The sequence below is a fragment of the Schistocerca serialis genome, chromosome 6 (genome assembly GCF_023864345.2).
Source record: "Schistocerca serialis cubense isolate TAMUIC-IGC-003099 chromosome 6, iqSchSeri2.2, whole genome shotgun sequence".
Taxonomy (NCBI): Eukaryota; Metazoa; Arthropoda; class Insecta; order Orthoptera; family Acrididae; genus Schistocerca; species Schistocerca serialis.
Genome location: NC_064643.1, coordinates 477,666,327 through 477,688,856, shown reverse-complemented (window position 1 = coordinate 477,688,856; position 22,530 = coordinate 477,666,327). Strand labels below are relative to the sequence as shown.

The 22,530-nt window shown below is 39.5% G+C and overlaps 1 protein-coding gene across 3 annotated transcripts in view; it reads right to left on the bottom strand.

Annotated features, from left to right (window-relative positions):
• Nucleotides 1-22,530, bottom strand: part of LOC126483888 (S phase cyclin A-associated protein in the endoplasmic reticulum) — a 607,888-nt gene that overhangs the window by 442,007 nt on the left and 143,351 nt on the right. For all 3 annotated transcript variants that reach the window (XM_050107144.1, XM_050107145.1, XM_050107146.1), the window contains 4 exons: nt 12,547-12,773; nt 6,561-6,773; nt 2,275-2,391; nt 2,081-2,190 (listed from right to left, as the gene is read on the bottom strand). In XM_050107144.1, the coding sequence (XP_049963101.1) occupies nt 2,081-2,190; nt 2,275-2,391; nt 6,561-6,773; nt 12,547-12,773 (667 nt within the window). The remainder of the gene's footprint in view (nt 1-2,080; nt 2,191-2,274; nt 2,392-6,560; nt 6,774-12,546; nt 12,774-22,530) is intronic.

Genomic DNA, 22,530 nt, shown 5'->3' with positions numbered 1-22,530 from the left:
CATTTCACTATGTCAGGACACAACATTGCATCTGGTCCGTATATGGCCAGAATTGCTGAATCTTTGTGCAATTTAGACTTTTTCCACAAGAATTGTACTGTCCCTCAATACTTCAACTTCGCACTACATTTCCAGTTGCCACTCCCACAATGCAATGTACCTGTTCTCCTTATCACAGCAGAACTGTGTCTGCAGAAAACACAGAACACGTACTCTCTTCTGACAATGTGCCACTCTCATTGTGTGATGGTCTTAATATAGGACGACATGTGTAACTTACTTTTTGAAGTTCCCTCATTGTAATTGGACTTTTATGGGTATAGTCAATTACATATACTGGTAATATTTAAAAGGGAGACTTATATACATTTGCAGCCAAGTTAATGTAATTTTACACAAAATTTCAACACCTTTCCCAGCTTTCTACTTCAGGTTAGTTGAGCACAGAACTTCTCACCATTCCAGTTTCATCCACACTCAAGTCCAAATACTGAGTAACTGCTTGACATGCCTGAAAAAGGTAGACAAAATACCGTGTCAAGGTGGTATGGCCTATATAGGACAGACAACACATACAGTGGAAGAGTGTTGTATGGAACATCCACGTTGCACTTGCCTACTGCAACCCAGTAAGTCTGCAGTTGCGGAACATTGTATTTCCAACAACATTCAATAGAGTACGACAAAACTTCGATTTTGGCCACAGCAACAACCTTTTGGGACTCCATTATCAAAGAATCTGTTGAAATATGCATCATGGGAAATCTGATGAACCGTGACAGTGGTTACCGATTGAATAACGCATGGAATCCCATCATCTCCAAAATTTGCTTGAAACGAAGACACCAGAAGACTTCGACAGCTGCAGCCAGTGACAATACCGATGGCAGCTGAGTCTTGCAGTTCCACCAGCGAGGGCGCTGTCACTGGGCAGTGTGGTCCTTCTGTCCCCGCGACTGCAATGCATGTGTGGCAGTACCATCAGCGCACTATATAAGACAGAGTGGAGAACGTCTTCGTCAGATCTCGTTCGGTTCACCTAAAGATGGCTGGCAGTTGTCCAACTGAAATATTGTGCAATGAAGTTTACGACGACTGGCTGCAAGCCCGAAATCTTTTTGAACAGTTGATTCGCCAGGATAATTTCAAATTTTACAATAAAAAATTATGTCCCTCTAGAAGCACCTGAAAAGCTCAGACATGGCAGTACGTGTCAGAAGCATTGGCAGCTTCATGTAGAATCTGCACCTACTGGCACTGGCATTCATAAACAGTAAATCTTACACTTATTAGAGTCACACTGGTATGATGTGAATTCACAACAACCAAAGTTAAGAATTTAATCTATAATCACTTTGAATCTACCTCCATGTGATCATGTAGATGAAGTCAAAGGACACCTGTAGCAGGAAGTGAATCTGATGCTTTAAGCTTGGCCAGGAAAGGAAGTAGGGTAGTAGTTGCTTGTTTGCTATCCATACATATGGGAACACCAACCACAAGAATTTCAAATATTGTAGAAAATAATAAAAGTGACTTAGCTGGAGTCTTCAAAATTTGGAAATGCTCAATTTCATCAGCAAAATCTGAAAGACCACATATATAAATTTGCTTGTTGATGTATTCTCTTTAAAGCCTCATATTAAAGAAGGATATTTTGACAATTTCAGTGAAGCTGTAACTGAACTTTCTTTGAAACAAGAAAAAGAACTGTGCCAAGCTTAAGCTGGCTTGGACACTGCCAGATGACAATGGTGCATATAAACAAGCAACATCGGCTTAGCATGAAAACCTTAAATCTCAAAAATAAAACAAAAATATTTTAACTACCTTTTTAGGTAGAAAGCCCTGTATATCAGCTATTAGTAAGCCAATGACACGTAATGACCAATGTGCTGCGCTCCAGTGAGGAGAAAAAAGAAACCTCATTTATTGTTAGGCAATCACATCAACTGAGAAAACCTCACATAACTTTTCTGAGATATGTTTTCCTAATGAACCAACAATATTTTTAAAAAAAAATATAAAGTGCTTGAAAACAAAAGAACACATTTACAGCTAAGGAACTGTTGATAATTACCTTGCCCTTTCTCTTGCATGTTCTTGCCTTTCTTTTTCCTTTTCTTGCTGTTTTCGTCCAACTCTTTCCTCTCTCTTTCTCCTAAGTTCTTGCATTTTTTCTAATCTTTCCTGCATCAGTTATTCAAATGTATTACCACACAGCACAATAAAAAATTACCACACCATAAAACATACTCTTAATGAGTGACTTACCTGCCTCTCTGCCTCCAGAAGTCTTCGCCTCTCTTCTGCAGCTGCCTCTTTAGCTGCTTTCTCTTCCTGTTTTCTCTGTCGTTCTTCATGTATGCCTTGGAGTCGTTCCTCTTGTTCCTTCCACAGTGAAATTTACACTTAGTCACTTTCTGGTTAAAGGAGTTGTGTTTTACAGGAACTATACAGATAACAACTACTGAAAATATGTTATCCTGTAACTCAGTATTAGTTAAAAGGCTACAAAATAAAAGCACAGTAATAGGTATTATCAATAAGTTGATATCAGCTGCTTTTACTTATGCCTCTGTGCCTATGTTCCTAATGAAATGTCAATGTTATTGTTGTCATCGTTGTGATCTTCAGTATAAGAATTGTTTTGATGCAGGCAGCTCAGTGCAAGTTTCATCATCTCTGTATGACTATTGCAACCTGAATCCATTTGGAATCTAGTAACTATAGTCAGGTCTTTGGTTCCCTCTACAATTTTCACCCCTCACACTTCCCTCCAATACTAAATTAACTATTTCTTGATGCCCCAGGAAGTCTTTCTTCCTGAAATCGATTCAGTTCCTCTTCCTTAATTACCTCATCTTCAGCATTCTTCTGTAGCAAAACATTTCAAAAGCTTCTATTCTGTTCCTGACTGTACTGTTTGTCATTGATTTTTCACTTTCGTATAAGACTACATCCAGGCGAATTAACCCAGGAAAGGCTTCATATCACTAAAATTTATATTCAATGTTGACAAAACTCTCTTTTACAGTAGCAACCTTATTTCCAGTCTGCATTTTATATTGTGCCTACTTTGGCCAATGTCAGTTATTTTGCTGTCCAAACAGAAAAGCTCATCTACTACTTTTTGGTCTCATTTTCTAATGTAATTCTATCAGCTTTTACCAATTTGATTTGACTACATCCCATTGCCCTTGTGTTACTTTTGCTGATGTTCATCTTATGATATGTTTTCACAACAGTACCCATTTCATTCATCTTATGTTCCAAGTCCTTTGCCTTCTTCTGACAGGACTACAGTGTCACTGGCAATCTTTATAGTTATTAATTTTTCTGCCTCAACTTTTAATTAATTTTCCAATTTTCTCTTCTGTTTCCTTCAATGCCTGCTCAGTGTATATATTGAATAATATGTGGGTTAGACAGTAATAAATATCACAGTAGGCAGTTCAGCTGAAGCGGAATCAACTTCTCTAAATAAGGACAATCACAGAACTTGGACAGACAGTTGTAATACAAGGAAGGTAACTGAAGAAACCTCGGGTTAGAGAAGAAATACTCCAAGAAATCAATAAAAGAATAAAACACAAAAATTCTGATGAAGAAAACAAGAATACAGCAGTGTAGGTCACTTAAGAATGAAATAAATAGGAAAGGCAGGGAAGTTAAGGTGAAACAGCTGCAAGAAAAGTGTGAAGAAATCAAACAAGATATGATAATTGGAAGAACAGATTCTCATACAATAAAGTCAAAACAGCCTTATAAACAATTGAAAGTAAAGCTGTCAGCACTAAAAGGCAAGAGGAATTATGTTGTTAAACATAGACAAAAGAGTGGACAGATGAAAAGAATACCCTGAAGGCCTCTATGCGGGGGAGGAACTGCCTGCTGATGTGATGGAAGAAGAAATGGAAGTGTATCTGGATTTCACAAGGGACCCAGTATTACCAGTCAGAGTTTGACAAAGCTTTGCAAGACTTGCAATTAAATAAGACAGAATGCATAGATAACATTACTTCACAATTTCTGAAATAAGTGGGGGAGAAATGGCAACCCAACAAATAGTTCAAGTTGGCATGTAGAATACATCAAACTGGAGACATACCATCAGACTTTCGGAAAAGTATCATCCACATAAGCCCAAAGATAGTAACGACAGACATATTTGAGAACTATTGCAGAATCAGCCTAACATTTCATGTGTCCAAGTTGCTGACAAGAATAATATACAGAATAATCTATAAGAAAATAGAAGATATCTTAGGTGATGAGCAGTTTGGCTTTAGAAAAAGTAAAGGTAACAGAGAGGTAGTTATGTTGGTAATAGAAGTGTGACTTAAGACAAATTACAACACACTCATAGGATTTATAGACTTAGAAAAAGTGTGAAATAATGGAAAATGGTCCAAGATGTTTGAAAGTCTCATAAATGTAGGCGTAAGCTATAGGGAAAGAATGTAATATACAGGGTGATTCAAAAAGAATACCACAACTTTGAAAATGTGTATTTAATGAAAGAAACATAATATAACCTCCTGTTGTACATCATTACAAAGAGTATTTAAAAAGGTTTTTTTTTTTTTTCACTCAAAAACAAGTTCAGAGATGTTCAATATGGCCCCCTCCAGACACACGAGCAATATCAACCCGATACTCCAACTCGTTCCACACTCTCTGTAGCATATCAGGCGTAACAGTTTGGATAGCTGCTGTTATTTCTCGTTTCAAATCATCAATGGTGGCTGGGAGAGGTGGCCGAAAGACCATATCCTTAACATACCCCCATAAGAAAAAATCGCAGGGGGTAAGATCATGGCTTCTTGGAGGCCAGTGATGACGTGCTCTGTCATGGGCTGCCTGGCGGCCGATCCATCGCCTCGGGTAGTTGACGTTCAGGTAGTTACGGACAGATAAGTGCCAATGTGGTGGCGCTCCATCCTGCTGAAATATGAATTGTAGTGCTTCTTGTTCGAGCTGAGGGAACAGCCAATTCTCTAACATCTCCAGATAATGTAGTCCAGTTACAGTAGCACCTTCGAAGAAAAAGGGACCAAAAACTTTATTGGCTGAAATGGCGAACAAATGTACAATTAAATGAAACTTTATAGCTCCCTTAATTCGCCGACAGATAGTGCTTAGCTCTGCCTTTTGTCGTTGCAGAGTTTTAAATTCCTAAAGTTGTGGTATTCTTTTTGAATCACCCTGTATAATATGTACAAGAATGAAGAAAAAAACAAGAATGGAAGACCAAGAATGAAATGCTCAAATTAAAATGATTGGAATTCAGAGAATCAGTCTCTTACCACTACTGTTCAATCAGTACAGTGAAGAAGCAATTATGGAAATGAAAGATAGGTTCAGGAGTAGGATTAAAATTCAGAGTGAAAGAATATCACTCATAAGATTTGGTGATGATGCTGCTATCCTCAGGGAAATTGAGGAAGTTTGCAAGACATACCAAATGGAATAAATAGTCCACTGGGCAGTTTATTAAGATCTTGCCTCCTTACACAAGGGTTTCCAAACTTACAAGATGGTAACAAAGTATCGAACATAAATATGATTCTCAGGAATCTAACTGGTACTATCCCGTGTGGCACTTTTCTCCTATTGCTAATGCCAGATTTTCTTCCATGTCTTTGTTCCATTCTTCTTTTGTCCTTGCATTCGCGTTCCTCCTGTGTGTTCCTATTAATTTGTGTCTCACTTAAAGATATTTCTTTATTGTTTCATTTGTTCTTAGCCCTCTTTCTCCCCCATTCCTTTTTTAAATTTTGTTTGTCCTTTTATTAGTATTTTAATCTTAATACGTAGCTAGAGATATATTTGCAATATAATGTAAATGGATATATAAAAAATCTACTCACCAAGTTGTAGCATGAGAACACACACACACACACACACACACACACACACACACACACACACACAAAGATTTAACTTTTACAGGCTTTCGGAAGCAGTGGTTCCTTCTTCTGGCAGAAGAGTTGAAGGGAAGGAAGAGGGGTGAAGGGAATGGACTGGGGAGGTTTAGGAAAAGGTGTACAGCTCAGAGAAGGAACCCAGAACCCTACATCAGCGGAGTCTTACCATATGGGTTGAGAAGGAAAGAAAGAAAGGGATATATTTTGAATTGTAATATTTCCAACTTGAACTATAGGTTGCCTGTAGCTCGTTATTAATACTCTAGTAGATTAGCCTTCTCTATCATAGTTCCCCGTTAATTCTATTTGTTTTCTTGATACCAAGACTCTGAATTAGTTTTTCTTCTCTTTCCTGGTAAGCCTCTTTTCTACATCTATTAACTTTCCCAGACAGCTTTACACCTAAATGTGACAACTATAGTAGTTATCCAAATCTCAGATTTCACATTTGATTTGATATAATATAACAAAACCACTGACGATAATGTAATTACGATTCCAAATTCACATCTCATTCTTAAATCAGTCAACATACAACAGAATTTTCTCCCCTCTGCATCTTTCATACCTGCAGAAAGGTTAATAATTATTAGAATATTAAATCTTCAAGATTTTCTTAGATAACTGTACCTGGCATTGAGCCATAAAATCGTGTCTCTTGTTTTGTGCTGACAGTTCAGTGATGAATGCAATCTCCTTCAGTTTCTCCTCTTCATCGTGAGCCTTACGTACAATGCCTTGAAGGTGCAGCTTACGGTTGACTTCAGCACGTTTAAGCTTCATTTCAAGGCGGTTTCTTTTATCCTCTATGAGTTGGGCCTGGGCAGCCTTTACCTCTTCCACCTGTTAGATGGGTTAACAATATCCAATATCAAAAAAAAGGTACTATTGTGAGATACAAAGTAACTACATTTATGTTACATTTTTACAGTTATTCATCATTTTCATGATACAATGGTGCAGAGAAGCAGTATCACACTACTTTATACCTAAAAATTTATTTATTTACTTGAATATAATAGAGGGAAACATTCCACGTGGGAAAAAATTTCGAACGCCTGGAATCCTTACCCAATCCGTTACCCCCGGAAACCATCCTTGTAACCATTGATGCCACTTCCTTATACACAAATATCCCGCACGTCCAGGGCCTCGCTGCGATGGAGCACTTCCTTTCACGCCGATCACCTGCCACCCTACCTACAACCTCTTTCCTCATTACCTTAGCCAGCTTCATCCTGACCCACAACTTCTTCACTTTTGAAGACCAGACATACCAACAATTAAAGGGAACAGCCATGGGTACCAGGATGGCCCCCTCGTACGCCAACCTATTCATGGGTCGCTTAGAGGAAGCCTTCTCGGTTACCCAGGCCTGCCAACCCAAAGTTTGGTACAGATTTATTGATGACATCTTCATGATCTGGACTCACAGTGAAGAAGAACTCCAGAATTTCCTCTCCAACCTCAACTCCTTTGTTTCCATCAGATTCACCTGGTCCTACTCCAAATCCCATGCCACTTTCCTTGATGTTGACCTCCACCTGTCCAATGGTACCTCCTTTATGACAGCTGCCACCCATTCCACATCAAACGGTCCCTTCCCTACAGCCTAGGTCTTCGTGGCAAACGAATCTGCTCCAGTCCGGAATCCCTGAACCATTACACCAACAACCTGACAACACCTTTCGCATCCCGCAACTACCCTCCCGACCTGGTACAGAAGCAAATAACCAGAGCCATTTCCTCATCCTCTCAAACCCAGAACCTCACACAGAAGAACCACAAAAATGTCCCACTTGTGACAGGATACTTTCCGGGACTGGATCAGATTCTGAATGTGGCTCTCCAGCAGGGATATGACTTCCTCAAATCCTGCCCTGAAATGAGATCCATCCTTCATGAAATCCTCCCCACTCCACCAAGAGTGTCTTTCCGCCGTCCACCTAACCTTCGTAACCTCTTAGTTCATCCCTATGAAATCCCCAAACCACCTTCCCTACCCTCTGGCTCCTACCCTTGTAACCGCCCCCGGTGTAAAACCTGTCCCATGCACCCTCCCACCACCACCTACTCCAGTCCTGTAACCCGGAAGGTGTACACGATCAAAGGCAGAGCCACGTGTGAAAGCACCCACGTGATCTACCAACTGACCTGCCTACACTGTGACGCATTCTATGTGGGAATGACCAGCAACAAACTGTCCATTCGCATGAATGGACACAGGCAGACAGTGTTTGTTGGTAATGAGGATCACCCTGTGGCTATACATGCCTTGGTGCACGGCCAGCACATCTTGGCACAGTGTTACACCGTCCGGGTTATCTGGATACTTCCCACTAACACCAACCTATCCGAACTCCGGAGATGGGAACGTGCTCTTCAATATATCCTCTCTTCCCGTTATCCTCCAGGCCTCAATCTCCGCTAATTTCAAGTTGCCGCCACTCATACCTCACCTGTCATTCAACAACATCTTTGCCTCTGCACTTCCGCCTCGACTGACATCTCTGCCCAGACTCTTTGCCTCTGTGTATGTCTGCTTGTGTCTGTGTATGTGTGGATGAATGTGTGTCTGTGTGCCCGTCCTTTTTTCCCCCTAAGGTGGGTCTTTCCGCTCCCGGGATTGGGGTGGCTCCTTGCCCTCTCCCTTGGAACCCAGATCCTTTCGTCTTTCCCTCTCCTTCCCTCTTTCCTGGCGGGGCGGCCGTTGGTTGCGAGGGCTGGAGTTTTGTGCGTGTGTGTGTGTGTGTGTGTGTGTGTGTGTGTGTGTGTGTGTGTGTGCCAGCGCTTTCGTTTGGTGGGTCGCATCATCTTTGTTTTTAGATATATTTTTTCCCCAAGTGGAAAATATATATATATATATATATATATATATATATATATATATATATATATATATATATATATATATATAGAGGGAATGTGTGTGTTTGTGTTTCTATCGACCTGCCAGCGCTTTCGTATGGTAAGTCACATCATCTTTGTTTATATATATATAAAAACAAAGATGATGTGACTTACCAAATGAAAGTGCTGGCAGGTCGACAGACACACAAACATACACACAAAATTCAAGCTTTCGCAACAAACTGTTGCCTCATCAGGAAAGAGGGAAGGAGAGGGAAAGACGAAAGGATGTGGGTTTTAAGGGAGAGGGTAAGGAGTCATTCCAATCCCGGGAGCGGAAAGACTTACCTTAGGGGGAAAAAAGGACGGGTATACACTCGCGCACACACACACATATCCATCCACACATGTATATGTGTGGATGGATATGTGTGTGTGTGTGTGTGCGCGAGTGTATACCCGTCCTTTTTTCCCCCTAAGGTAAGATGTGTGGATGGATATGTGTGTGTGTGCGCGAGTGTATACCCGTCCTTTTTTCCCCCTAAGGTAAGTCTTTCCACTCCCGGGATTGGAATGACTCCTTACCCTCTCCCTTAAAACCCACATCCTTTCGTCTTTCCCTCTCCTTCCCTCTTTCCTGATGAGGCAACAGTTTGTTGCGAAAGCTTGAATTTTGTGTGTATGTTTGTGTTTGTTTGTGTGTTTGTTTGTGTGTCTGTCGACCTGCCAGCACTTTCGTTCGGTAAGTCACATCATCTTTGTTTGGATATATTTATTTACTTGCTTATTCATTTATTTCATATTGGCACTTGCTGTCGACACAAGCTGCCAGCACCTATTACGTATGTGGAAGATCTAATTACTTGAAAATGAATTCTGTTTTAAGATCTACATCTACATCTACATTTATACTCCGCAAGCCACCCAACGGTGTGTGGCGGACGGCACTTACGTGTCACTGTCATTACCTCCCTTTCCTGTTCCAGTTGCGTGTGGTTCGCGGGAAGAACGACTGTCTGAAAGCCTCCGTGCGCGCTCTAATCTCTCTAATTTTACATTCGTGATCTCCTCGGGAGGTATAAGTAGGGGGAAGCAATATATTAGATACCTCTTCCAGAAACGCACCCTCTCGAAACCTGGCGAGCAAGCTACACCGCGATGCAGAGCGCCTCTCTTGCAGTGTCTGCCACTTGAGTTTGTTAAACATCTCCGTAAGGCTATCACGGTTAGCAAATAACCCTGTGACGAAACGCGCCGCTCTTCTTTGGATCTTCTCTATCTCCTCCATCAACCCGATCTGGTACGGATCCCACACTGATGATCAATACTCAAGTATAGGTCGAACGAGTGTTTTGTAAGTCACCTCCTTTGTTGATGGACTGTATTTTCTAAGGACTCTCCCAATGAATCTCAACCTGGTACCCGCCTTACCAACAATTAATTTTATATGATCATTCCACTTCAAATCATTCCGCACGCATACTCCCAGATATTTTACAGAAGTAACTGCTACCAGTGTTTGTTCCGCTATCATATAATCATACAATAAAGGATCCTTCTTTCTATGTATTCGCAATACATTACATTTGTCTATGTTAAGGGTCAGTTGCCACTCCCTGCACCAAGTGCCTATCCGCTGCAGATCTTCCTGCATTTCGCTACAATTTTCTAATGCTGCAACTTCTCTGTATACTACAGCATCATCCGCGAAAAGCCGCATGGAACTTCCGACACTATCTACTAGGTCATTTATATATATTGTGAAAAGCAATGGTCCCATAACACTCCCCTGTGGCACGCCAGAGGTTACTTTAACGTCTGTAGACGACTCTCTAATAAAGTGTTCTCACCTTTAAGAATTGTTTAATGCACTATGTCCTTTCAAAACATTTACTCTATGGTTCTCAGTGGTGAGAATAGTCATGGTGGGAGAGGGAATCAGTTGGTTGATACTCTTAAATGCACTTTCCTGGGGGCATTTCCTTCATATGCATTCAAATAAAATAATAAAATGTAGGAGAATAAAGGACTGCATAACAATAATGATAGAACAGTAATTATTACTATCCTTCAAATGATTGTTGCAAAATGATAATTCTTTATTTTCTACTTTTTGAAGATTGATATTAGAATATGGCTGTGTAAAGATACAGGTTAATTCTTACACAAAATAGCAACCAGCCACTTTAAATAACGTTATTTATGAAACACATGTACCTCTTTTAGGGATTTATACCAAAAAGCTCACCATCGGATGGATGTTTACAGTTATAATTTCATTTAGCATTTGTTCAGTATAAGCTAAATTAAATTATAAATGTGATCACTCTGATGTGGAACCTGTTGGTTTAAAGTCAGTAACAGTGCAATCTGTTTTGGATAAATGGCAATATTAACAGTCGTTGGCTGCAGTTTTTTACTTTCTCTAAGAGCTAACTTGTATCTTTACTTACTACTAAATAGTCTTTTCTAGCGTAACTCCAATTTCTGCACTCTTGTGCCCACACTATTATTTGTGTTTGTCTGCAGCACAGAGACAAACACAAAAAGATACAACCAACCACTTATATACAGGCTCATACCCTTCTCTAGTTATTTGTGTAGTAGTCTCCTCTACTCCAAAGTACTTATTTGCCCAATGAATAATGTGTTGTACCAACTCACCGAATAGTTGAAACACTGAGTCTTAAATAAGGACATAAACAAAACAGAACTTTGCTAGCTTTTGGATAAGTTGTTCTTCAAAACTATAGAATGCATATACACCTGTACCTGCAAGACTATGTTGTCCTACTACACTGACTGTATGAGTGTGTGTGTAGGTGGGTAGGTAGTTAGGAGGGGGAGGGGGGCCACACGCATGCATGCGCATACGTAGGCCTGAAGAAGGATTTGTCCCAAAGCTAGCAAACCTGTCAGTTGTCTTTATGTGGTTACAGATTACTCTGTTTGCTGAGTTGTTACCTTTACTCCTTCCATTATTTATATTCCACCAAGGACCACCATTACCACATTTATACATTTAATGTCATCCACACATTACTGGATTTCTGCAACAAGCAATAACTAACCATATAACTGAAATACAATCTGCAATCTACAGCAATGTCAATACTAAACAGATCCTTACTTCAACTTTTTCATTTCCCTTGTTGTTAATCACTTCAGGGCAGCCCTCCTCTCCCCTTCCTCTCACAACACTTCAACCAACCCTTCTCTGACACTAAAAGAAAAAGCTTATAACAAAATCTAATAACAAGTAGCACCCTTTTTTCACATCTCTAATCATATGAACGTAAAAAAGAAGAATTGACTCTGAAACACAATAAATGTAGACAGAAGTGTCCGCTTGGATAGTTAGCAAAACTATCGGATGGAAAATAATAAGAAATAGATTTTTAAGAGCAAGGTGTGACATTATGGTCAGTATTGTGTGTTTGCAAATGTTGCATCAGACTAGATAATTGCCCTTCCATGCCCAGTGTAGCACAGTACAACTAGGTAAGAACCACCATCACAATTATTACACCTTGCAGCTATGACCAGAACATAACAACTACAAGAGGACAACATAAATTTTACTTGGTACATGTCACATATTGCACAAAAATATCAGTTTCTCTTAATATCCTAAGGAGAGTTCGGTAGCTGGTCCAAACTTAGTACACTCTGTGCTGCTTGTAATGCACAACCTGAAGGAGGACAGTGAATCATAGCTTTAGAAGCTATGGAAAGTTCACACTACATAAACTAAAAGCATCCATGCCTTGTTTAGAAGTTCCCGAAGGCGTTGACTTCGTTCCAGTTTCAGTTTCTCACGTTTTTCTTCGGCCTGTGCCTGTTTTGCTTGGAAGCGACGCAAAGTTTCAGGAACAGTGCGACGACGTGATGGAGATGACAGTTTCTGGTGAAGCTCAAGAGCTCGTCCAGGGTGCCTTGCAACAAGTTCTTGCAGCTGCTCTAATGCATCCATTCGTTCAGACCATGACATTCCTAAATCAGGTAAAAAATTAATACTGTTATAAAAAGTAATAACAACACTGTATTTCAACTGTGAATTTTCCATACACTACCAAAAATATCTGGACAAATACGATATCAGGCTACTATGTTGGTCACATTTCACTGTGCATAGGGTTATGAGTAACACAAGACAGTTCATTATTAATCTATTGTTGTATGTGTACTCTATGTGTGGACTATTTTCATGACAGTGAAATACATGCATACAGTGTTTATTGTTGCATAATGTAACTGAAAACACCACAGCTGAACTTGCACATGAGATTCTGAATAAAAATGAAAACTTCTTTGAACTCTCCTATTTCTTCTACAGTATTATTATTATTTCTTTCTTTTCTCAGACATTATGTCTGGTCAAAAATGGAAAGTGATGCGGACCTTGCTCAAGCGCGACTTCCTTTTAACTGTATGGTACATGTTATATTGCATTTAGGGACTTTCGGGTGATTGAACATGTATCAATAATTGCGGATTTCTGTAGTTGTATATATAAGTTTGGATGTAACTGTATTGCATTGATGTACTGGTGGATATTGTATGGTATGACTCCTGTAGTTGATAGTATAATTGGTATAATGTCAACTTTATCCTGATGCCACATGTCCTTGACTTCCTCAGCCAGTTGGATGTATTTTTCAATTTTTTCTCCTGTTTTCTTTTGTATATTTGTTGTATTGGGTATGGATATTTTGATTAGTTGTGTTACTTTCTTCTTTTTATTGGTGAGTATGATGTCAGGTTTGTTATGTGGTGTTGTTTTATCTGTTATAATGGTTCTGTTCCAGTATAATTTGTATTCATCATTCTCCAGTACATTTTGTGGTGCATACTTGTATGTGGGAAGGTGTTGTTTTATAAGTTTATGTTGTAAGGCAAGCTGTTGATGTATTATTTTTGCTACATTGTCATGTCTTCTGGGGTATTCTGTATTTGCTAGTATTGTACATCCGCTTGTGATGTGATCTGCTGTTTCTATTTGTTGTTTGCAAAGTCTGCATTTATCTGTTGTGGTATTGGGATCTTTAATAATATGCTTGCTGTAATATCTGGTGTTTATTGTTTGATCCTGTATTACAATCATGAATCCTTCCATCTCACTGTATATATTGCCTTTTCTTAGCCATGTGTTGGATGCGTCTTGATCAATGTGTGGCTGTGTTAGATGATACGGGTGCTTGCCGTGTAGTGTTTTCTTTTTCCAATTTACTTTCTTCATACCTGTTGATGTTATGTGATCCAAAGGGTTGTAGAAGTGGTTATGAAATCGCAATGGTGTAGCCGATGTATTTACATGAGTGATTGCTTTGTGTATTTTGCTAGTTTCTGCTCGTTCTATAAAGAATTTTCTTAAATTGTCTACCTGTCCATAATGTAGGTTTTTTATGTCGATAAATCCCCTTCCTCCTTCCTTTCTGCTTAATGTGAATCTTTCTGTTGCTGAATGTATGTGATGTATTCTATATTTGCGGCATTGAGATCATGTAAGTTATTGAGTGCTTCTAGGTCTGTGTTACTCCATTTCACTACTCCAAATGAGTAGGTCAATATTGGTATAGCATAGGTATTTATAGCTTTTGTATTGTTTCTTGCTGTCAATTCTGTTTTCAGTCTTTTTGTTAGTCTTTGTCTATATTTTTCTTTTAGTTCTTCTTTAATACTTGTATTATCTATTCCTATTTTTGTCTCTATCCTAGATATTTATAGGCATCTGTTTTTTTCATCACTTCTATGCAGTCACTGTGGTTATCCAATATGTAATCTTCTTTTTAGTGTGTTTTTCCTTGATTATGCTATTTTTCTTACATTTGTCTGTTCCAAAAGCCATTATTTATATCATTGCTGAATACTTCTGTTATCTTCAGTAATTGGCTGAGTTGTTGATTTGTTGCTGCCAGTAGTTTTAGATCATCCATGTATAGCAAATGTGTGATTTTGTGTTGGTATATTCCAGTAATATTGTATCCATAATTTGTATTATTTAGCATGTTGGATAGTGGGTTCAGAGCAAGGCAGAACCAGAAAGGACTTAATGAGTCTCCTTGATATATTCCACGCTTAATCTGTATTGGCTGTGATGTGATATTATTTGAATTTGTTTGGATATTAAGTGTTGTTTTGCAATTTTTCATTACTATGTTTAGGAACTGTATCAATTTAGGATCTACTTTGTTTATTTCCAATATTTGTAGTAACCATGAGTGGGGTACACTATCAAAAGCTTTTTGGTAATCAATGTATGTGTAGTGTAGCGACCTTTGTTTAGTTTTAGCTTGATATGTCATCTCTGCATCTATTATCAGTTGCTCTTTACATCCTCGTGCTCCTTTGCAACAGCCTTTTTGTTCTTCATTTGTAATTTTGTTCTGTGTTGTATGTGTCATTAATTTCTGTGTAATGACTGAAGTTAATATTTTGTATATTGTTGGAAGGCATGTTATGGGATGATATTTAGCTGGGTTTGCTGTGTCTGCTTGATCTTTAGGTTTCAGATAAGTTATTCCATGTGTAAGTGTATCAGGGAATGTGTATGGGTCTGCAATGTAACTGTTAAATAATTTACATATAAAAATAAAGATGAGGTGACTTACCGAACGAAAGCGCTGGCAGGTCGATAGACACACAAACAAACACAAACATACACACAAAATTCTAGCTTTCGCAACCAACGGTTGCCTCATCAGGAAAGAGGGAAGGAGAGTGAAAGATGAAAGGATGTGGGTTTTAAGGGAGAGGGTAAGGAGTCATTCCAATCCCGGGAGCGGAAAGACTTACCTTAGGGGGGAAAAAAGGACAGGTATACACTCGCACACACACACATATCCATCCACACATACAGACACAGGCAGACATATTTAAAGGTAAAAGGTAAGTCTTTCCGCTCCCGGGATTGGAATGACTCCTTACCCTCTCCCTGAAAACCCACATCCTTTCATCTTTCCCTCTCCTTCCCTCTTTCCTGATGAGGCAACCGTTGGTTGCGAAAGCTAGAATTTTGTGTGTATGTTTGTGTGTCTATCGACCTGCCAGCGCTTTCGTTCGGTAAGTCACCTCAGCTTTATTTTTATATGTAATTTTTCCCACGTGGAATGTTTCCCTCTATTATATTGTTAAATAATTTAGTTAGATGTGAATGTGTTGAGGTGAACTTCTTTAGCCAGAAATTTGGTATTTTATCTTTTCCAGGGGCTTTCCAATTGTGAGTAGAATTAACTGCTTGGGTGGCTTCATGTTGCAAAATTATCACTTCAGGCATTTGTGGTATCATCTTGTATGTGTCTGTTTGTGCTTGTATCCACCGTGCATGCCTGTTATGTTGTACCGGGTTTGACCATATGTTGCTCCAGAAGTGTTCCATGTCTGTTATGTTTGGTGGATTGTCTATTTTAATGTGTGAGTTATCTATTGTCTGGTAAAATTTCTTTTGGTTTGTATTGAATGTTTGGTTTTATTTCCTTCTATTTTCACTTTTTTTGTGTCTTCTAAGTCGTTTGGCCAATGCTTGTAATTTCTGCTTCTTTTCATCTAATTGCTCTATCGCTTCTTGTTGTGAGATTTTACCTAACCTTTTTCGTTTTTTTTTTTTTTTTTTTTTTTCTCTGACGTTTCATTTCTTATAAATTGTGTTAGCTGTCCTATGTCTTTTCTCAGTTTTTCTATTCTGATCTGTAGCCTGTGTTGCCATGCTGGTTTTGTGGGTTTCTTCTGTGTGTTGGTTGGTTCTGATCTCTGCCTAGTGTGTATATTTAGTGTAGTGAGTGCTCCTATATAAACCAGTAGTTGGAACTCTTCCATAGTTTGTTTTCATTTATTTTGTTGTGTATGATTGTGTTGATAGTTTTTATTGTTGTTTCGACTTGTGGGTTATTTGGCGGTCTATGCAAGAATGGTCTAATGTCTGTATTTGTGTCTTTGTATTCTATATATGTCAGCTGAAACTTCTCTTCTATATCTAACATGTGTGTCACTTCGTGTTCTATTTGTGCTTGTTCTGGTGGCTGTCTTAAGATTTCGTTTTCATCTGATTGTTTAATTGATGTGTGTTGGTCTTTGTTTGTTTGCTCTGGGATGTTTGAGTCCATTACTGTATTTTCTTCTTCTTCTGATTGCACATTATTTTGTTCCAGTATTTGTTGTACTTGTTGTTTGATGTTTTCTAATTCTGACTGGGGTATCCTGTTATTTTTTATTATTACACGGATCTGATCAGCTAGTCTTTGTTCTGTTAAAAATTTTAATTCTGGGTATCTGGTAATAAATGTTGTGTATACTTGTGATCTGTATCCAGTTGTGTTGGTTCCTAGGTTTGTTGCTTGGTAATAACAGAACATGAGGTGTCGATTAACTTCATCTGACCATCTCATCCTCTGTCTTTGTTTCCCTTCTAGGGTGGTTGCAGGAAGCATATCCTGCAAAACACCTCTATTTGGATTTAAATCATTTTCCAGTTGGCTAGCAGTGTCGTTATCATTGTGGGCGGGCATAGGGTTTAAACATCGTCCCCGACAATGACAGCACTTGTCCGAGGCTTCTTTAGTTCTGTCCTGAACCAAGTAATCACACTAAAAGGGGGGGTTAGCCCTATTAGTGGTTTGTTCTTTTCGTCGCCTTTTACGAGTGGCAGAACATACTGGAGGCCTATTCTTTTCCCGGGCCTCCACGGGGTTTATTATTATTATTATTGTTATTATTATTATTATTATTATTATTATTATTATTATTATTATTATTATTATTATTATTATTATTAGGAAGCACACATAGCTTTTGAATTAGTATGAATATCACGTCAAAAGTCATGCAATATTATGACCAGACAGACTTAACACTGATTAAATACAATGATGATGGGAGAAAAAAGCTGACTAATCAGAATGTCAAATTGAGACCATTTACAGGCAGTCTCCAAATTCTGTTTCCATTATTGACAAATTTGATGATGCTTCTTATTTAACACAATCCTTTGTAATGCTATGAAGGCGAATTGGTTAAAGCGATTTTTTTTTTCTTGAACTGTATCTGTGTGGATCTTTCATTTTGATGTTTTATTTGGTTATTCTGCATTTGGCTGAAGTATGAGAAAACGATGAAAAGTTAGGTTGGCAGTGAAAGACTTGTTTATGTAAAATATGCACTTAGTTTTTTTTTTACCCACATCTCTTAAGTAAATGTACTTTTTCCAAGTTATTTCAGTGAGTAGATTCCATCCCTGAAGTAACATTCTGTAAGTTTGTAAAACACTCATTAATGGCTGCTGTAATACTCAGTCATAAATTTCTTGAGATGTATGTAGGTGGAAGTGAGATAATGCCCAAGTCAGTGAAAAGGATGACTCATACTTCAAATTTTTCAGCTTCCCCACTGCAAAAGCATCTTTGTGGGCAAATAAATGGGAAAATGAATTACCTTGTTGAAAGGTACGACTTTGCTTTTGCCATCTAGGCCTCTTCTCAAACATTTTTCATCCATTTCATCTGGAATACTGGTACATGGCTCAACATAAGCTGTCAGCTGGTCGGCTATCAACTGGAAACTTCTTGTGGTGTACAAGGCCACAAATATTTCGCGGAGGGAACATTACAGTTTTCACAAATCATCATCTCCTCACGGGCACTATTCACAATCCTGCTGTTGACCTTCCCCTCACAGGTTTGGCATATGGATCCCATCCATCAGTACACAACAGACATCCAATGCATTCATGGCTCAGAAAATGTGGTGGCTGATTATCTGTCACATGTCAGTGCTATCTCATCTCCTATTAATTTCGATGAACTGTCCCACTTACAGGACAATGATGTCGAACTTCAGAACCCTGTCAGGCCTCTTCCATTACCTACAGATAGTTTCTTGCAACCTACTGGGTTTGTTCAGGCCGTGATGGTGTGATATGTCCATGGACATCACTCAACCTATCTTCCCAGCTGCTTTACTTCACCAAATTTTGCATACTCTTTCACACCCTGGTACTAAGGCTACTGGGTGACCCGTCATGGAACGCTTTGTGTGACCATGAGTGAAGAAGCACTACCATGTGTGGACTCATGCCTGCGTACCATGTCAGCACAGAAAAATCAGCGGACATACGCAGCCACCCCTACGCAAATCTGACATCCCATGATGCTGTTTCCGAGATGTGGACCTAGAACTCATCGCGCCGTCACCTGCATCTGATGGTTTCAGATATATCTTGTCCATCATTGATCGTGCTACAAGATGGGTGGAGGCGATCCCTCTTGCGGCCATTACGGTTGATTCTGTTGCATGAGCATTTGTGTATTCCTGGATGGCTAGATTCGGGTGCACTTCATCTATCACCATCAATCAGGGTAGGCAGTTCAGATCACTGTTATTTAACAAACTCTGCATGGTCTGTGGCATGGATAAATTTCAAATTATATCATGCCACCTTCATAGTAATGGGCTCATCGAGTGCTGGCACAGGACTCCAAAACCACCATCGTGTGCCACGGTTGTGGCCCTCATGTGCCACAGTGTTGAGTGGCTTGAAGCCCTGTTCTTGGTCATGTTAACAATCCACATGGTTGATAAGGCAGACCTCCAAGTGTCACTTGCTAAAATTGTGTATGGTGAGACATTAGTCCTCCCAGCTGTAATCATCAATGATCCTGCAACCATCGCCCTATCTGACCTCCCCACTTTTGTCGAGTGTGCCCAGTTGCACATAGCTGCTACCCGTATATCTTCTCGATAGCTAATACTATCAACATCCTCATGAACATCCGACTCCAAACAGTTTCACTTCAGCAGGTTAAACAAGCTTGGACCACTGAGGAATTCATCCCACAATCTCTCGACTCGAGTTCTCCACCATCGGGCAATGGCCCCGAACCCGCACATACCACCCCTCTGCCTGTGCACCAACCAGAGTGCATTGAACCTAAACCTGTCACTCAGTGGTTGTGCATGATGCTCCCACTCCCTTGCCTCACGATGCTCCCACTCCCTTGCCTCACTCAGACACTGTGTGGGATAATCCGCTGCCTCAGGCCATGTAACTTAGGTACGAGGCACACACTGCCAAAAAAATGCAGGGTTAACATTAATAAATTCGACAAACTGCAAGGACGGATTCCTGAAAGGTAATGAAGGAAAAATGGTCCTATGAATATGTGTGCAGAAATGAATGGTATGTGTGCAGTGACAACAATGACTGAACACAGAACAGAGCTGCATCGCATTCATGTCGCAACAGATGTTCAAAGTGGCCTCCGTGGGATACATTCAACGTGTCTACCATGCAGGATACACATAATCACACTTTGGCTTACAGCATCTTGGCGGTCCACTTTCCTGGAGCTCATGTTGAGGTCTGTCTCAATATCCTCCTGAACTTTGTCCTGCATATCTGGTGTATGCACAGTTCACTGACTCCAAGCCCACTGATTTGTCTGAAAGGACTTATGATCATACAAATGCCCAAAAAGGGCTTGAAATGTTGTGTGATGTAGCTGTTGTCTGTGAGGGTACTTGTTTTAGTATAGTTGTGCTATCTTGTGACCATTTCCATCTGCTTGGCCATACACAAACGCCACCTCAGTTTGTTCCTGACATGAATACTGGACCGTTCTGCTGCTTACAGTATGCTGCATCAATCGTACAGCCTGCACCACACAAGGAACACATGGCACACAGTCAGAGGAACTTTCATTCATCAGCACCTCCTACCATAGCAATGATGCATTTCCAGACATATATTCATAGGACCTTTGCTCCTCCATTTCCAGTCAGGAACCTATCCTTGCAGTTTGTCAGTTTTATTAATGTTCACCCTTTGTAATTACAAAACACACACTGCCATGTAAAATTGGTAAGAAGCACTTCTGCAATGTAACATTGCTACACAGCACCCTGTGCCACAAAACACTGGAACAGAGCACCACCAGCCAGGCAACATCAGTATGCTGCACCCTTTGCTACACAACAGTGGTTCAAAGCACACTGTCACAAAACATCCTTACAAAACACCCTCTGCCACATAAAATTGGCAAGAAGCACCCTTCAACAAGGAACAATGGTATGAAGCACACTCTGCATCATAACATTGCTACAAAACACTCTCTGCATTGTAACATTGCTGTGAAGTACCTTTTGCATCATAACATCACCACAGAGCACATTCTGCACCATAACATCACCACAGAGCACCTTCTGCATCATAACACTGCTATGAAGCACACCACTCTGCCACAAAAAATTGGCATGAAATCCCCCGTCACTAAGCACTGGTACAAAATTTCCTCTGCACAAAACATTGGTACAAAGTACCCCCTACCACAAATCAATGGTACTGAACTCAATCTGTCATGAAACATCAGTTCACATTCTGCTATGCAATAATGGTGGTACAAAGCATAACACTGGTAGGGAGCACCACAGCAGCAACAGGTGATGCAGGGTATCACAATTCCAAGGAGCTTTGCTTTTCACTATGAGGTGAAAATGGCATCAGTGTCACAGCAATAGGGGACTTTAATTCATCACAGCTTAACCAATTTGCTTGAAATACTTATAAATTATACATACAAACACTCCCTGCAAATCAAAATCCATACATTAGTTCCTGAGATTAACTCAATAAACAGAAAGAACCATGATGCGGGACATCAATTTATATACGTACAGATAGACAGAAGATAAAAGAAGACATATTATGGATGCAGATTGCCAGTTGGAAAAAAATAAATAAATAAAAAATTACACTTGATTCTAACATCTGCCTGTCATCCTAACTTACAGTATACATATAAAAAAAGGTGGATCAAAATAAAGAAACTGTATTAACGTGGATGATATCTATAAGTGGGAATTTTTCATATTTTTAACAAAGTTTCACTCAAGTTCTGTCTTCCACTATCCATGCATTGTTGAATGTGACTTCAAAAATTCTGCATCACTCTAATGAGCATGTATTAAGGGATAAGCCCAATTTTTCCCGTATTGCATTTCTTAGTGCTGGCAAAGGCCTCTGCTGATGTGTGAACACCTCAGCCTTATGGTGGCTCCACAGAAAAAAATCATAGTATGTAAGATCTGGTGATCATGCTGGCCAAGGGACATCACAATGTGAAGAATTTAAGTGTCTGGGAAACATCTGCCTTAATGCTTTGAGAAATATCTGTGAAGTGTGAGCAGTGGCTCTGTCTTGCTAAAACCATAGCTGGTCAATCTGCAGCACACTGAATCTTGGCCCAAAAAACGTGTTAATCATGTGAGTGTATCACTGAGAATTTACTGTCACACTAGTACCATCATCTTCAAAAAAGTAAGGACCAAGTATCCCAAATCTTCCAACTACACACTATACAGTAGCATGGTCATTGTGTAGTGGTTTTTAATGAAGGCCATGGGGATTCTCTCCACTCCAGTATCAAAAATTTTGATGATTAATGCATCCTGGTAAGTAATAATGTGCTTCACCTCTGCAAAAGATTAAAGCAAATTCAGGCATATTTTCAAGGATGTTTGCACATGATCTCACGCCAAAGTCATGTTCATAAAACTGTTGAACAACAACCATCTCGTATGAATGAAATTGCATGCCCTGTTGCAAAATCCAAAACCCACACTGATCAGATAACTGAAGAGTTCTAACAAGTTTTTGAGCAGATATCTTTGGAGACTGCTAAAATAAAGCCTTACTGCATTATTGTTCTCTAGAATTTGAATGCTGTGTAGCTCTCCTCCTCTTTCTTTTAACCATGTCACC